The sequence below is a fragment of the Delphinapterus leucas genome, chromosome 15, assembly GCF_059928025.1.
Source record: "Delphinapterus leucas isolate spDelLeu-1000000601 "Yukka" chromosome 15, BTC_Dleu_Yukka2, whole genome shotgun sequence".
In the NCBI taxonomy this organism is placed as follows: domain Eukaryota; kingdom Metazoa; phylum Chordata; class Mammalia; order Artiodactyla; family Monodontidae; genus Delphinapterus; species Delphinapterus leucas.
In genome coordinates this window covers 58,940,741-58,957,437 of record NC_143143.1, presented here as the reverse complement: position 1 = coordinate 58,957,437, position 16,697 = coordinate 58,940,741, and the positions used below count along the sequence as shown (strand labels likewise).

At 50.3% G+C, this 16,697-nt stretch overlaps 1 protein-coding gene across 1 annotated transcript; it reads right to left on the bottom strand.

Moving 5' to 3' along the window:
- Nucleotides 1-4,601: 4,601 nt before the first annotated feature.
- Nucleotides 4,602-15,528, bottom strand: DDRGK1 (DDRGK domain containing 1). The gene is made up of 9 exons (XM_022592869.3): nucleotides 15,332-15,528; nucleotides 13,908-14,114; nucleotides 12,590-12,702; nucleotides 12,260-12,361; nucleotides 9,013-9,135; nucleotides 8,643-8,681; nucleotides 5,980-6,036; nucleotides 5,402-5,450; nucleotides 4,602-5,071 (listed from the first exon to the last, which is right to left on the bottom strand). Exons 1-9 carry the CDS (start codon nucleotides 15,519-15,521, stop codon nucleotides 4,905-4,907), a joined length of 1,047 nt encoding a protein of 348 aa, XP_022448577.1. The 5' UTR covers nucleotides 15,522-15,528; the 3' UTR covers nucleotides 4,602-4,904.
- Between the last annotated feature and the right edge of the window lie 1,169 nt (nucleotides 15,529-16,697).

Below are 16,697 nucleotides of genomic sequence, written 5' to 3'. Positions count from 1 at the left end.
TGGAAACTTGCAAACTCCAAAAATGTTACCAGATTTAATTTTTATAAAATCTGGGGTAAATTTGTCCAGCAGAAAGTCTTTTCTGTAAACTCTGTACATTATCATTACAGATAGGTACACTGGTGGTTAAATGAAACTTTTATAACCTGCCTTGGGGGCCCACATTTCCCATGTGTCCAATACACACAAACTAAAAAGGCATCAAGACAACTGTCAAACTAGACATGAAGCGTGTGTCTACACAGCTACTATGAGGTTTAGCTCAACAAAAAAGTGACTTGACTTACCTCATTGATGAGGAATAAAGGAAAATAAAACAACAGAAGTATTTATCTCAGTTACTCAGTTACGATACAGTCATAACATTACTGGTTTTAGTTTTGGTGTAATTATTATTATTATGGATGCGTTTTTTGTATCATGTTAGAAATTTAAGTCAAGTTGTAAAATCATATAAGAAAGTTAAAGTGACTAAAATTGGTCAGAGTAAATCTAGCAGGTTATATAAAGGGATATATTTAAACAAGTTTAGTGTTACAGTATCAGTATTTGGTAGGTTCTCTTATGAGGTTCCTTTACACACTTACCTGTAACGAGTAATCAAATGCTGCATTAACCAGTCAAAAATTATATATGGTGTCAGAATAAACCAAGCAAAAAAATTCTTTTCAATGTCCCCACTATAGTCTACATTGCTTTTGGTACAATTCTGTGACTACTAAAAGTTATGTATGATACACAACTCTTCACTCATACTGCCCTGTCAATACAAAAGGAACAGGCTCCTTAGAACCCTGTTTTTCAAACTGTAGGTCGAGATCTGTGAGTGGGTTAGAGAAACAGGGAGTTCCCTGGTGGTCTAGTGGTTGGGATTCTGCGCTTTCACTGCCATGGCCCGGGTTCGGTCCCTGGTTGGGGAACTGAGACCCCGCAGGCTGCTCGGGGCAGCCAAAAAAAAAGAATAGAGAAACAAATATCAACATGCATCAAACCATGATAAGCAAAGGATTACTGTGAAACTTTAGCCTGTTCATTATCTCTATATATGCACACACACATGATGTAAAACGGATTTCTTAGTAAGAGATACTGTCAAAAAATTTTGAAAAACACAGCATTGGTAGAATAGTTGTCTCCAATCTTGGGGCCAGGGCTTAGGACTGGAGGTGTCTGGGGCATGCACTTGTGAAGGCTTGCTGCAGTGCCCTCCAACAGTACAACGGGGGCGTGGAGGGAGGAGGTGATAGAGTAATAAAGATTTGTGGGATATGGAGATTGCGAAGAAGGCTTAAGAAATGAGTTAGTGATTTAAAACACTAATTAAGCATCCCCCTGACACTTCACTAAATACAGCCCAAATCTCTGGGCTCAGTATTTACCACCCTTCCCAGCTGAGTCCCAAGCTCCCTTTCCACCCTGTCTCACCTTTGCCCCCACCTTTTCCTTTCCTCCACCCAACACTCCATGCCCCTCAGTGAACCACAAACCTTTACATTCTGCACACCTGGCTTCTCCTCAGCCCAAAAGGCCTCACCTTGTAATTACAGGCCGTGCACCTGTTGGCTGAATGATGGGTGGTATCCCTGCTATATTAATAGCATTGCCCTGCCCCCACTTGTGGATGGGGACATGTTTTGTTTACTGTGATTCCCTGGGGTGCTTAGCATCCTGCCTCATACTTAGTATTTAATAATTTTCCAACTCTTGACCAATTTTGTAAACAACCATTTTGATAAGACAAGTTTATTATATGGCTCTCCAACCTCTGCTTGTCAATATACCTTGAAGGTGCCTTAAAAAGAAAAGTTGTAGGACTTCCTGGCAGTCCAGCGGTTAAGAATCTGTGCTTCCACTGCAGGGGTACACGGGTTCAATCCGTGGTCGGGGAACTAAGATCCTGCATGCTGTGCGGTGCGGCCAAAAAAAAAAAAAAGTAGTGATAGAAACTAACTGAACCACACTGGACTCTATTGGGAGCAAAGTGCTTTCAAAATAGACCTGTTGGGCTGGGCTGTGAGGATAAGGCACCTAGAACTAGCACAACAAGCACTGTGTAATTTAGGGGTTACAAAAATCAAAACTTATCTGATTGGTTGAAGCCATCAGTCTAGAGTTCCTGATGGAAGGGGGAAATCTGTGAAAGAGGAGCCACACAACAGGCTGAGGACTCAGATAGGTCCCTGGTTCTGAATCACCATCCTTCAGTCATTTATATTCTCAGCCACCTGAAAAAACCACCCTGGTGCTCCAGGATAAGTAAAAACTGTACCCTCAGGAAAAAATAAAAATAAAAATGGAGTTAGTGAATAAGCAAATGGAAATCCATGGTATTTAAATGTTTATAATCAGTTTTAGCATGACATGTACAGATCAGTAATGTAATCGCTATGATACCATGTGTGTCTGGTCAACTTTTTAAGGTATAAAAGTATTTAAAATAATTTCATATACAGCTGACCCTTGAGCAACATGGGTTTGAACTGCTTGGATCCACTTACACGCAGATTTTTTTCAGCAGTAAATACTACAGTACAGCACAATCTGTGGTTGGTTGAATCCGCAGGTGCAGAATCACAGATAGGGAGGAACTTCCGTATAGAAAGCCAGCCATAACTTATACGCAGATATTTGCCTGTGCAGAGGGCCAGTGCTCCCAACCCACTGTGTTGTTCAAGGGTCAACTGTACTAATTTGGGGAGTTTAAATGCTTAGAAATATTTAAGTAATAATTAATGCTTAAACACTTGAAAATTTGTCTAAGTGGTTAAACCTGAAAGTTTTCATTTATTAGTTGTTAAAACAGTTTGTACATATTTAGAAAAATGTTAATCGCTTACTATCTGAAGAACTATTCATTTGATACTTTTATTAGACTAGTAGATTGATTACTAAATAATGCACAGAGGGTTATAGGTTTTCCCCCTCTACACTAAGCCCCTGGGACTTAGAAGCCTTCTAAGTCCTGGACTGCCAGGAAGTCCTCATATCCCAGAGTCTTTTTTTTTTTTTTTTTTTTTTTTGCGGTACGCGGGCCTCTCACTGTTGTGGCCTCTCCCATTGCGGAGCACAGGCTCCGGACACGCAGGCTCAACGGCCATGGCTCACGGGCCCAGCCGCTCTGCGGTATGTGGGATCTTCCCGGACCGGGGCACGAACCCGTGTCCCCTGCATCGGCAGGCAGACTCTCAACCACTGCGCCACCAGGGAAGCCCTATCCCAGAGTCTTAGAAGCCTTCTGGGATATGAGGAAGGGTTGTGCCCTTTTCTTACTCCAGGTCTGTGGGCAGTGTCCTGAAGGTAGAATGTGGCGGCTTGGGCCGCCATAGTCATCTTGCTACGTGGATGGCAGTGGCTGAGGATGGTTGAGGGAAAGGATGGAAGAGACCTGGAGCTACTGTCTTGCTCTTCCAGAGAAGCTCCTTCCACTGGGGATTTTAATTACTTGCAACTTTACAGCCTGCCTTTCCACCCCACCCTCACTTCCTTCGCTGGCTCTCAACCTCGGCTACACATTGTAATCTCTTACTTATGTTCCCTGGACCCCAACCCCAGAGATTCTGATTGAACTGGTCCAGGGTGCAGCCTGGCACGAGACTGCGGTGAACTCCCCAGGTGATTCTAACGAGCAACCAGGGCTGAGAACCACTGCTCTAACTGTAAGCTCTTCTTTTCTCTTTGGAATTTTATCTTTCTATCTCTTACTGCGGTTATCTATGTCTATGTCTTCCTTCTTACTAGGCTGTGGGCTCCCAGATGGCCTTCCAAACAATGCATGTGGCCCTTCCCAGCTCCAGGTGACTTCAAGTGTCTATCGCTGATAGAAGTAGCAGAGTTATGCCTTATTTGGAATTTAGGTTCTATAGTCTATGCTTATGGCATCAAATGAGTCAAAATCACCCTTGACAATCCCTCAGGAAGGCTCTGTTCTGGGAGCCTGATGTCCTGTCTCCCCATGACCATCTACACAGACCGTTTCCTCCTAGACCAGAACAGAAAGCTGCCCTCCTCCACCAGGCACTAGAGGAAGTAGGTGGTTGTGTTTAGGGGCCATCTTGCATAAAAAATACACATTTGAACAGATGCCTCACCCTCAGCACAGCAGGAAGTTCATGCCATGAACAGCTCACAGGAACCAGAGTGCTGACCCTACAGGAGACACACATCTCCCATCTCAACCCACTCTCGAGCATATGGTCCTCACATCCACCAGTGGGTGGAATCACCCACACCATTCAAACTTTTTGTCAAGGATGTAGAGCTGAATTCATGTGAGGTACTATATGAAGCAATGTCCCTCCACTGCACAATTCTATCCAGCTCACACAGGTCTTCCCCTTTCTTCTCCCTGTCCCACAAGCAGCTGGCCCAGCCTCTCTCCTCCCTGACCTCCCTTCCGTCCCTCTTAAGGCTGATGTTCCCTAGGACTCTATCCTTGGCACTTCTCATTAACTCTTCTTCCTAAGGGCTCTCATGGTGAGAACTCCTTCCTCAGTTCAGGGAGATGTGGCCCAAGAGGATTCCCACTTTGGCTCTGGTAAAGTAGGGGAGGAGGAGTAAGACCTCATCCAGGCCTTGGGGGCTGGGCTTGCAGGACACAAAGGAACAGAGTAAACGCTTTTTATTGAATGAATGGATGAATGCATGCTTGATAAGAACAGAACTTGTATCTGCCTCCAAAGGACCCCACCCCCACTCCCAAGATATATTCTGAGGCTGAGATTTTCATCTGCTCACCTAGCACCCCTTCTGCCACACCAAGCCACACCAAGCTCACCAGTGCTCATAGACCTTTAATCTATAACTGCCTGGCCACACTCCATCACTGCCCCAGGATGGAAGGGAGGGATAAAGATGTATAGCCAGCTAGACCATGCCAGCTCTGAGTCCAAGAGGGAAGGGCTAGGTCAGGCTGGGACCTGGGCAGGGGGCTCCCGGCCCCAGGCGATGAGGGAGTTGCTGGCCTGGGCAAGCTCGGTGATGGATACCCGGCCCCGCTGTCGGATGAAGTTAGCCATGGCAGCCAGTTCCTCCGGGGTTATGTAGATGAACTTGCCCCGGTCGTCAATCACACCTGTGGGGACATGCAGGTTGTGGGGCTGAGCCCTCCCCACCTGACCTGAGGATGCCCACCCACCCACCCCTCCTGCCTGTCTACTTGGCCTTTCCTGGCTGTATCCAATCTTGACTAGGTGAGTCAAATCAGGCTTCCTTGCCTGTCCTCGTCACTCAAAGCCATCCCCAGGCCTTAGCACGTCCTCCTTGTAACTGCATCCCCCTCCTCAGTACACTGCTCCCCCAACCCGGGGTGGTCATCCTACCTCTGCAATAAGTCCCTGCAGCCCCACATGGCTAGATACTCCCCAAGGCCAGGGCCCGTAATGACTGATTCTTATCCTCTCACCTGTAAGAGTTCCCTCAGTCAGCAGGTCCTGGATGCGGTTTATGGTGTCCTATGAGGAGAACAGTTCTCAGAGCAGAGATGGGTGCTGCCATCCCCAGAAAAGGCACTCGCAACCTCCCTCCCACCATAGCCAAATCTCCTCCTCTCCTTCTCATGGCCACCCTGCAATGTGACTCCATGTTTCTCCTTTGGAGGGACCCAGAGAGAAAGGGCTCTGGTCCTGGGACCCTGCAGGACCCCTGAGAGAGTCTCTCTTCCAACCAGGGGAGAATCGTTGGTGACATCTGGCCGAGAAGGCTGGTATAGACTGTTGTAAGACAGCTGTCAAGGTAACTGGATTTGGGCTGCTAAGAGTGATGGGGTTTAGACATTTTTCTTTTTTCTCCCTGCCTGTTTTCCAACTAGTTAGAAAGGCAGGATTCCTGGGGTGCCAAGAGATTACTACACTCTACTCATTCTTGGTTGCGGGCAGGGTGGAAGGGGCATCAAGACTTTCCATCTTTAGGGCAGGCCCTCTCTTACAGCCACACAGACCCCACGGCCACACTCCATGTAACAGGCTACCTTGTAGGGCTTACCTGAGTCCGCAGGCCCACCTGGGAAGCCAGGTCTTCCAAGAGCACGACCTTGGACTGCTACAAACAAAAGGAGGAAAGGGAGTGAGGCTGAGCTTGGGCAAATCCTTCTCAGCACTGGAACCCTCTGAAGTTGGCATTCTGATCCGATCTGCTCTGGGTGGCTGGATAAACACTGTGCAGATTCCTATGGGAGAGCCTTGCTCCCTTCACACACTACTCACGCACTCTCCCAACTACCCATATGGAGAGACACACACATTCATAACCTCTCTCATTCCCTTGCTTGTGGGCAGAGACCTGCCCAAAACTACCACCTGTCCCCCAGGCTCCTGGACTGAAGACCACCCTGAGAAAGACTCACAAGTGGAGAACCAAGCACAGCTGCCACCTTCTCCTCTGCAATCAGACGTATCTTTCTAACATCTTGGGCAGGTTGGAAGGGGAAGCACCATAGAGATGAAGGGGAGGGGTGACAGTCACCAAAAGCTATTTAAAAAAACTTTTTCTAGAACTTGTATTTGCTGAGAACCTGCCAGGACAAGGTACTGAGAAGGTGCTGGGGAAGCAATGTTGAAAAAGACATAGCTCACAGCCCCGCCAGGAGGAGTGTAAGAACATGGAGAAGAACAGAGCAGATAAAAGGCCCCAATAAGCCAGGGCCTCGGTAGAAGCTCATTCTTGCCTCGCCTTTGCTCAATGCCCCCCTGGCCTGGAGAGTACCACAACCCTGACACGCCCATACTTCTTTTTACCCATCCTCTTCACACTGTATGAGCCCCCCCTTAACATAACTGTTGATAACACTGCTCAGTGCTTTCCACACATAGCCATGTGCCACGTGCCTCCCTCACATCCTCAGGAGAAAGGTTATTTCCCAGGGATGCAGCTGAGGGTCCACTGCTGGATCCTACGCATGCACCTGCCCCCGCCTCCCCCGCAAACAGACGGCATATGACTTGAGAGAAGGCGGTCTTTTGCGTTTCTGTGAGTCTTCCATAGCAAATGAGCTGGGGTAGGAGTGACACGGTGATACCGCCCCAGCTGCAGATGGCATGTGACTGTTTGAAATGCCAAAACGAATATGTAAGCAGGGAGGCAAGTGAGTGGCAGTTGGGCCAGAGTGTGGGCAAGCACAAGGTGACCTGGCCAGCCGGCCTTTACCTACAAAGCAGAGAGTGGGTGCTGGGCTCCAAGCGACAGCTCAGAGTGAGAATATGGAGTCACCCCAGGTGGTCCCTGAAAACCTGGCCTGAGGGGCTGCTGGGGCCAAAAGTATGTTTGGAAAAACAAACCAACCAACCCAGCCTCAGTCAGAAAGAAGAGTGGAGTAACAAGAGCAAGCTATGCCTGTGCACATAACTGCTGCTCACAGAAATGTCCCTCCAGTTCTGAAACCCTAAGACGAAAGGGCCCATCCCCTTGGAGCCAAGAGGAAGGCGGGCAGGCTGAATTTTGGAAGTTCTCCTTCTCCCTGCAGACAGCAGCTCTGGGAGAATCAGCTAGCACAGGCTGGAGAGACTTCTAAACTCCAAAACAGTTTGGAGAACCCCCAGAAAATGGCCCCTCCAGAGAGGTGCTGAGAGCGAGGGCTGGCACTTCCCTGGGTACCTTTTCTCAGGCCTCTGCCTTGGAGAGGGGGACCTGAAGCTGATGAAGGAGGGCTTCCTGGAGGAGAGACTCAGACTACATTGCTGCCCACTGGGTAGGTGGGGACAGTGAGCTCCAAACAGCAGCAGGAAAGTGTGAGATACCCTTCCCAGGGTTGCAGCCCTCAATCAAGTGTGCCAGGGTGGAGAATGGGCTCCATGAGAGGGGAATGGCGGCAGTCTGAGGGAGCCTTCTCCCTCTCGGGAGCCCTGGCCCCCAGCTGTGAGCCTAGCCCCTCGCCGGCTGGGAGGTGTCTAAACCCTGCTCTCTTCTGGGAGAGGTGGGGGAGGGTTAGCAAGCCCCCGGCTCCTTGGCACCCCTGGTTACCACTCCCACCACCGCCTCTGCTCCCTCTGCATTCCTTCCCTCAGCCGCCTCTGCACCCCTGAGCTGCACTTGAAAACCTCTCCCCTCATCGCATCCTTTGTGGGAGAGGAGAAGTTGCTTAGCAGCAAAGCAGAGCAGGACGTGCTTATGCAACGCAACCCGGAGCAGTATCCGGGAGGCCTGCGCTACAGCTGTAGACAGAAGGGGGCACACCTGCTGCCCTGTCCCAGGTTCCAAAGGAAACATCATCCTATATCCCCCGGAAGACCCAAGTTACTGGTTGGGAACACATGGCAGGGGATACTTGTTTCACCTCAGTAGAGCCTCAGTATGACAGAACTGGCAGAAAACACGCATGAAGAAACTTGAAAACACAGAGACTCACTGAGCATGGGGTCTAAAGAGCAGGGAAACTGTCAAACCCTAAGCGTGAGGAAGCGATCATAGACTCGCACCTCCCACACAGACCAGGTCCTTCTCCACCTTTGGGGTCAGAGGAGAAGGGACTCTCCTGGCCAGGAGCCCAGCAGCTCAGCCTCTCTTTTTCCACCTGCCCACTCCTGCACGAGCTTGAGTGAAACGCCTGCAGCCCCCGCTCAGGCCTACTCCCTCCAGGCCCTGAAGATGCATCCAACATGCACACAAGAAGCAGGCAGCTGACACCCAGGTTCTGCTCTGTGGCTTCTTACCTTAATGTAGTTGATGAACTCGGCCAGGAAGCTGTGGGACTAGAGGAGCAGAGAAATCAAGGTGAGTATCCCCCTGGCAGGGGCCACAGGGTCTATGCCTACACACCTGCCCATCTGAGTGCCACCTGCCTGCCCTGCCTGTGTGCCTGTCCAACCACCTGCGTAAGCAGTAGAGCCTCCTGTGGTGTGGGGATCGAGGCGCCACTTCTCCCAAAGACAAGGTCTCAGCCGCTAGAGCCTGCTGATCCTGATGCCCACCCGCCACTCACTGTCTGACTGGGGAGGCAGGTGAGGAGCAGCGGGGTGTCTGGGACAGGGTGGCTCGTCTTTTTGGGCACAGGGAGGGGTTTCCTAGGGGCAGTGGGCCCACCTGCTCCTCAGTCATGGTCTCGCCCACACCCTCTTCCTCCACCACGAAGGCCTCCTTCAGTTTCAGATACTCTTCATGCTCCCGCTGGGCCTGCTCCTCCCGGGCTTTCCTCTCCTCCTCCTCCTGTGGACACAGAAGAGGCAAGAGTCAGATATTTTGGGGTGAGTGCCCACCCTATCCTGTTCTGGTCTCTGCTGCCCCCACAGGGCAGCAGAGCATCCAGACCAGCCCTTTCTCAGGGACAGAGCTCCTTTAAGACCTTGATCCCTCTGGCCCCTAAGCTGAACAGCAGGATCCCTCTTCTCAATCAGTTCCATCACCTCCCAGATGAATGCTGCTCAGCTCCCCTTTCCCTGAAAATCCTGCCATGAACCCCCCCATAATATCCTCCAGTCACCTCCCCTCCCACTTCCTGTCCTGTCACGTCCAAACTTCGTGAACAAACACCCAGTTTCCCTTTCCCACCAATCAGCCATCCCTCCAGCCCACTCCAATCTGGCTTCTGCATACTCAGCTCTACCAAAACAAGTCCTGCTATGGTCTCACCCATGTCCTCCAACCACAAAAGCCAAAGGACAACCATCAGGCCTCATACCCCTGTCTTCTCAGTGGCCTGGGGCAGAGGCAACCATCCTTTCTTCCCTCCCTTGGCATCCAGACCCTACCCTCTCCTGGATTTCCTCCTGTTCCTTGGGCCATTCTTCCCGCCTCCTCCATCACTCAGCCCTGTCCCTTCTTTCTCCTTCACTCTCTGGGCCACCTCACCATGCCCACAGCATCAATATGCTGTCCTTGTCAGTGGCTGCCACAGTTGTATCCCCACCCAAATCTCTCCTTGCAAACGCACGACTGCCCAAGTGGCGCACCCACTGGGCTGTCTCACAGGCACCTCAAATTGATTATGTCCCAGAAAGACCCTGTGATCTACTCCCCACACATCTGGTACTCCTCCTGGGCCCCTGGCTCAGTGAATCACACAACCATCTGGCCATATGCCCTGGTCAGAAATGAGGCCCCATCTACCACTTCTTTCTTTAACTTCTGGAAAACTTGATCCACCCATGTCATTCTATCACCAGCACAACGTACTGCAACAGTCTCGCCCCAAATCAACCCATTTTCCAGAATTCTCAGAACGATCTATTTTAAACATGAAGCTAAAGCTGGGACACGGAATATACAAGATGAGCCTGGAGCACTCTGCAGTGTCAAAAGTAAGAAAGTACTTAAAAAAAACTAAACAATAAGGGTATGTCAAAGGTACACAGGAGCCAACTAAAAGAGCTCCCAGTGGCCAAAGCTGGAACAATCTAAGCAAAAAAGTAAATAAGATAGCACTGGATGGGACTTCCCTGGCGGCCCAGTGGTTAGGACTTCGCACTTTCACTGCTGAGGGCCCAGGTTCAATCCCTGGTTGGGGCACTAAGATCCCACAAGCCACGTGGCGTGGCGGGAAAAAAAAAAATGATAGCATTTGGATTATAATACAAAGTTGAAATAAATATCCATAAGTCCATGTGGATACAAATAAACAATTGGGGACTTCCCTGGTGGCATAGTGGTTAAGAATCCGCCTGCCAATGCAGGGGACATGGGTTCGAGCCCTGGTCCGGGAAGATGCCACATGCCGTGGAGCAACTAAGCCCATGCGCCACAACTACCGAGCCTGTGTTCTACAGCCCACAAGCCACAACTACTGAGCCCATGTGCCGCAACTACTGAAGCCTGTGCGCTCTAGGGCCTGTGCTCCACAACAAGAGAAGCCACCGCAATGAGAAGACTGTGCACTGCAATGAAGACCCAATGCAGCCAAAAAATAAATTAATTAAAAAAAGAAAAAAAAATTTTAAATTGCTTTAAAAAGATAAAACAACTGAATAAATAAAGAAGAAAAGATAAATCTGTACAAAAGAATTCCAAATACTTTATGTAAGTACTCTCCTCTTAAGAAGGTGGAGCATAGCTCCCTACCCATTAAGTGTGGGCTGTGCAGTGACTTGTTTCCAAAGAAGCATGGGAAATGGAGAAATCTGGCAAATATAACCTTAGCCAGGTGATCAAGGTTAACATACTAGTGATAAGTCAAGTTGATAACATGTACCCTTGCTATGTTGTGGTGAGGATGACACTTCACCTCCGGTCTTCCTCCCAGAAATCTATAACCCCCAGTCTAACCGTGACAATAACATAAGCCAAACGCAAACAGAGAGACATTTTACAAAATACTTGCCCAACAGGTCACAGAACTGTCAAGATCATCAAAAGCAAAGAAAGTCTGAGAAACTGTCACAAGCCAGAGGAACCTAAGGAGATATGACAACTAAGTGTAATGTGGTATCCTGGATGGAACCCTGGGAAAGAAAAAGGATATTTGGGAAAAGCTAATGAAATCCCAATAATGTGCCAAATTCACTTAATAATAATGTATTAATATTAGTTGTGAGAAATATACCACAGTAAGGTATGATGTTAATAATAAGGGAATCTGGGGTGCAGGGGAGAAGAGTCCCAGAATATTTAAGGTGCATTATTAAGTTCAATATTCAGAAAGGTAAAAAACTCTCTCAACTAATGCCTCCCCTCTGCTGTGTTCCAGCCCATCTGCTATAGCACCCATAGCCAGGCTTCCTGCCATCCAGTGTCCCTGGACAATAGGGCCAGTAGAGGCCAAAGGCACCACGCTATGGGGTCTTCCCAGCTGGGCAGCCCTGGCTCTCACCCTATATACCCCACATCTTTGTGATGTTGCCTTTCTTCAGCATCTGATTCTCAGAAGGAAGGAAGCACCTGGCAAACAAAGGTTGATTCACCACCCTTACTGCAGTGGCCTCCCTTCCCTGAGCATCTTCTCTATGCCAGGCCCCAAACAGAACCTGGTACAGATACAATCCACCATCTCTTACAATGCCCTTTAACAGCCTCAAGATCCTTAGGATCCAGAACCCCCCCTCTGCCACCTTACCTCTCTGACCCCTTTCCTTCTTCCTTACCCTGCTTTAGCCACTCTGCCTCAATGTTCTTCAAATGCTTTAGGTGTGTCCATTAAATCACATGCACAAATTTCAGTCTCAGGCTCACTTTTCAGCAGCAGCTTTACAGAGGCTGTGCCTAGAGCTCAGGGACCAAATAAACCAGGGCCTGCACCTGGCTCAAGGCCCCTCTTCTAGGCTGGAGGTGTTGGGAAGCGGCATGGGTATCAAGGCTGCCTGGGCAGCTGTCAGAAGTCAGCATCGGGGGCCTGGCTCACCTTCTCTTCTTCCTCCAAGCGAAGCCGCTCCTCCTCCTTTTTCCACTCTGCCTCACGCTGCGACTCAAGGCGTTTCCTCTCCTCACGCTCAGCCTCCTCTGCCTGGAGAAAGGCCTTCATGGGGGGCACATCTCCACCCCCAGCTAGAGTTTGCCCACCTCCCAAACAGGCCAGGCCAGGCAAGTCCTGGCCACAGACCAACGTTGCAGGAGACAGAGACAGGCGAGCATCAAATACCAGCCCAGCATGCAAAGAGCCTCGAGGGGAGGGTCTGCCATTTAGAAGACTCTTTCCCACTTCTCAGAGCTGCACCCCATCCCTCCTGCTTGCCTCACGCTGGGCTTTTCGTGCTTGTTTCTCCTCCAGCTTCCGCAGTTTCTTAGCTCCAATTTTCCCTAACAGGTGAGTTTCCACTGGCTTCTCGATGTCTTCTTCCTCTTGGGCTGAGTATGGTCAGAGAAGGACACTTCAGGTCCTGGCCACGGAGGACTGATGATGATGGGTCCACCCTACCCCTTGTACCTCTCCTTATGGGGGGTCTCCTTCCACTCACTTGCAAATACCACTAGCCCAGCTCTGCCCTCTAGAGGCCTCTGCCACGCAGATATTCATCTGGGGGGGCGTGTGTTAGGTGTGGGGGAGAAGGGAGGGAACCATGGGGCAAGAAAACAGATGATAACTTTAGATCTGCATAGCCATAAAGAAAGCACTCTAACCCAAGGGTTAAGCCCTCAGGAAATGAGTGTACCCACACAAGGAGAGTGCTGGAATAGAAGGAGTGGACTGGGCTTCCCTGGTGGTGCAGTGGTTGAGAGTCCACCTGCCGATGCAGGGGACACGGGTTCGTGCCCCGGTCCGGGAAGATCCCACATGCCCCGGAGCGGCTGGGCCCATGAGCCATGGCCGCTGAGCCTGCGCGTCCGGAGCCTGTGCTCCGCAACGGGAGAGGCCACAACAGTGAGAGGCCCGCGTACCGCAAAAAAATAATAATAATAAAAAAAGGAGTGGACTGAAAAACTCTCTAGGTCAATCTAAAGACTCCTGCCCTTGGACTTCCCTGGTGGTGCAGTGGTTAAGAATCCGTCTGCCAATGCAGGGAACACAGGTTAGATCCCTAGTCTGGGAAGATCCCACACATCCAGAGCAACTACGCCCGTGTGCCGCAACTACTGAGCCTGCACTCTAGAGCCCATGAGTCACAACTACTGAGTCCACGTGCCGCCACTACTGAAGCCCATGTGCCTAGAGCCCTTGTTCTGCAACAAGAGAAGCCACCGCAATGAGCCCGAGCACCACAACGAAGAGTAGCCCCCGCTCGCCACAACTACAGAAAGCCCGCACGCAGCAATGAAGACCCAGTGCAGACAAAAATAATAAATAAATAAATAAAAGACTCCTGCCCTCCTGTTTGGACACTGAGAGCCAAAATGAAGGAAGAGGGGGTTGGCTCAATGGAATAGGGATCGGGGTCCAGAGCTGCTAGTCCCCGGGAGCAAAGGCTGGATCCTAAGTCTCCCCTAACTATATCCTATGGCTCCCAGATATCCCTCCCACACTATGGCTTCACACCCCACTCTTCTGCCCAGCTTTGAGGGTCCCCTCACCCTCTAACCCAGGCCCTTTCTCCACCAGGCTGGGCCCCTCTCACCTGGGATGACGGCCTCCCCCTCATTCTCAACTACTTCTGCCCAGGCCACCCGCTGGGCTCGACGCTGGGCCTGCAGGCGGCTGTCCAGGTCCCTGCGGCGCCGGGGCCTGCCCCCAGTTCTCTGCTCCTCGGGCTCCAGGGGCTGAGGCTGGGCCACTCGGCCTGCTACTACTGCCTCCTCCTCATTGTGCAAAGGCTCTTGGACAGCTGTAGGGAAGAGAAGAACCATGATTCTGTCCGGCAGCCCAAACCACCTCATGGCAGGGGGAACAGCGTCCTGGAAGCCTCACCCTCCTCTGCTCAACTTCCTCCAGGCTCCCGCTGCCCACAGCACAAAGTCCCAATTTCTCAGCCTGACTGTGGAGGCCTTCATAACCTAAACCCAGACCTTGGTCCTATGCAGCAAGATCACCCCATCCCTCCCACCTGTGCTGCTTATCTCTTTCCTCCCAAGGACCCACTTTTCCAGGTGACCTGTCAGGAAACTACCACCCTGCAAGATGGAGCTGAAGCTCTACCTCCTCTAGGAAGCCCACCTTGACCTCTCCAGACCTCATCTGAATGCCCACGGCAGGACTGCATTTATCTGTTGCCTAACACCACCTGCCATGGTTTTATCTGGCACCCCAATCAGAGAGCACACCCGAGGGCTGAGTCTCTCCTCTCAGGAAGATTTGTTGGTTATTTGCCTTACCTCAGCTTCTCTGTGCCCGCCCCCGCCCCCACAGATGCTCTTAAGTAGCTTGTGGGTCCAAGGAGGGGGAGAGACATATACACAAACCCATATGCTGATAAGAAATGATGGGGAGGGGGGCAGGATGGAGGATGACAGGTGTATCTGTTCTGTGCCCTGGAGGATGACATGGACTTCCGGGCGGGGTGCAAAACAAGGAGGAAGGTGCATGGCCACATGGGTATTCTTGTGAGTGAAGGAGAGAGCTTCCTGGAGCCACCTCATGCTCTGTTCAGCTCGTGGGTAGGTAGAAAACTTAGGTTCCCCCTCCTCGTCAGCTGCTCTGGAGCCAGCCTGGGAGGGATGGGAAACCCCTGTGGATCCCCCAACTGGCGCAGAGAAGGGCTGCCCGGATGACGGATGTGAGTGCCCGTCAGGGCCTGGCCCTTCTGCAGTGCCAAGGGGCGAGGGGAGAGATGAGGCAAGGCTCTCTTTTGGGGCCAGGAGAAAGGCGTAGGTACCCTGCTACTCTGTCCCCGAGCCGCAATCCTGCTCTGCGGCTCCCCGCTGATCCCCCTTCGCGCACGTATGCGCATGCGCGCAGCCTGCCTGCCGCGAAAGGCGCGGCTATCTCGTCAGCCCAGCCAGGCAAGCCGGCGCATGCGCAGGAGTCGCGGCTCGACGGCCTACAGAGGCTCCGGAGTCAGAGAACGCGCGGCCCCACCGGCCATGGCGTGGCGACATCTCCTACCTGCTACCATCCGGCTCCGGCTGCGAGTCAGGAAGAGGATAAGGCCGACAAGCAGAGCCGCCGCCACCAAGTACACTACCGGGGCCACCATGACAACGGCTTCCAGGTGGAACCAGCCAGCGCGTCCAGCCTGAGGCCCGGGATCTCCCAGACCCCGCCTAACGCCCATGTGGCCCCTCCCGTTTCCCATTCTAGGCTCCGCCCACCACTCGGCCCCGCCCAGGCCGCACACTTAATTTAGAGGCCCTAATTTTTTTCTCAATATGCTGTACAGCAATGAATGAATGAATGAATTAGCTGTATAGCAAAGTGATTCAGCTATACATATATATCCTTTTTTTTTTTTTGGCCTTGCTGCGCAACTTGCAGGATCTTAGTTCCCCAGCCAGGGATTGAACATGTGCCCTTGGCAGTAAAAGCAGAGTCCTAACAACTGGGCTGCCAGGGAATTCCCTACTTTTCTTTTTTTTTTTTAATATTCTTTTCCATTATGGTTTATCATAGGATACTGAATATAGTTCTCTGTGCTATAGGAACACAGAAGATAGGAGCTTGTTTATCTATTCCATATATATCAATAATAGCTTACATCTGCTAACCCTAACCTCCCACTCCATCCCTCCCCCAAACCCTCCCCCTTGACAACCACAAGTCTGTTCTATATGTCTGTGAGTCTGTTTCTGTTTCATAGATAGGCTCACTTGTCATATATTAGATTCCACATATAAGAGATATATGGTATTTGGCTTTCTCTTTCTGACTTACTTCACTTAGTATGATAATCTCTAGTTGCATCCGTGTTGCTGCAAATGAGAGGCCCTAATTTTTAACTTTAAAATGAATTCTGGGGGAGTAAAAAAAGTTAAGTGGAAATTATTGCAAATGATTATGTGCAGCGTGACATTTATGTATGTTTTAAAAGCATTAAATAATACCACAGTGTTTATGGAAGCACACATATGCAGAAAAAGTAAAAAAGATGCTTGGGAATGACACATACCAACTTCAGAATAGCAGTTACCTTTGGGGAGGGAAAAAGTTGGATGGCATTAACAGCAGAGCTTTGCCTGTATCTGTGACATCTGATCTCATTAAAAGTAGAGACCAAATCTTCAAAAAAATAAATTGTAATATACTTTTGTACTCAGACTTGCAATTTTAAAGTAACTTATTGGGTTGTACAAGAATTACTGATCCAGTTTTCCATAGTGAGCACTAGGAAATTAAATACTCACAGGGAATTTAAATTTTCTTTTAATTCTTGACACTGTTAAAAAAGAAAAACAAAACTGGGACTTCCCTGGCAGTCCAGTAGTTAAGACTCAGCACTTCCAATGCAGAGGGCGCGGGTTCGATGCCTGGTCTG

Bases quoted from the DNA above. Each gene is read 5' to 3' on its own strand.
- DDRGK1 (XM_022592869.3), bottom strand. From the start codon at position 15,521: ATGGGAAACGGGAGGGGCCACATGGGCGTTAGGCGGGGTCTGGGAGAT. The intron at 8,682-9,012 runs GTGGGCCCACTG...CTGCTCCTCTAG, and splicing joins AGACCATGACTGAGGAGCAG to TCCCACAGCTTCCTGGCCGA. The intron at 5,451-5,979 runs GTAAGCCCTACA...TTCTCCTCATAG, and splicing joins AGGTGGGCCTGCGGACTCAG to GACACCATAAACCGCATCCA.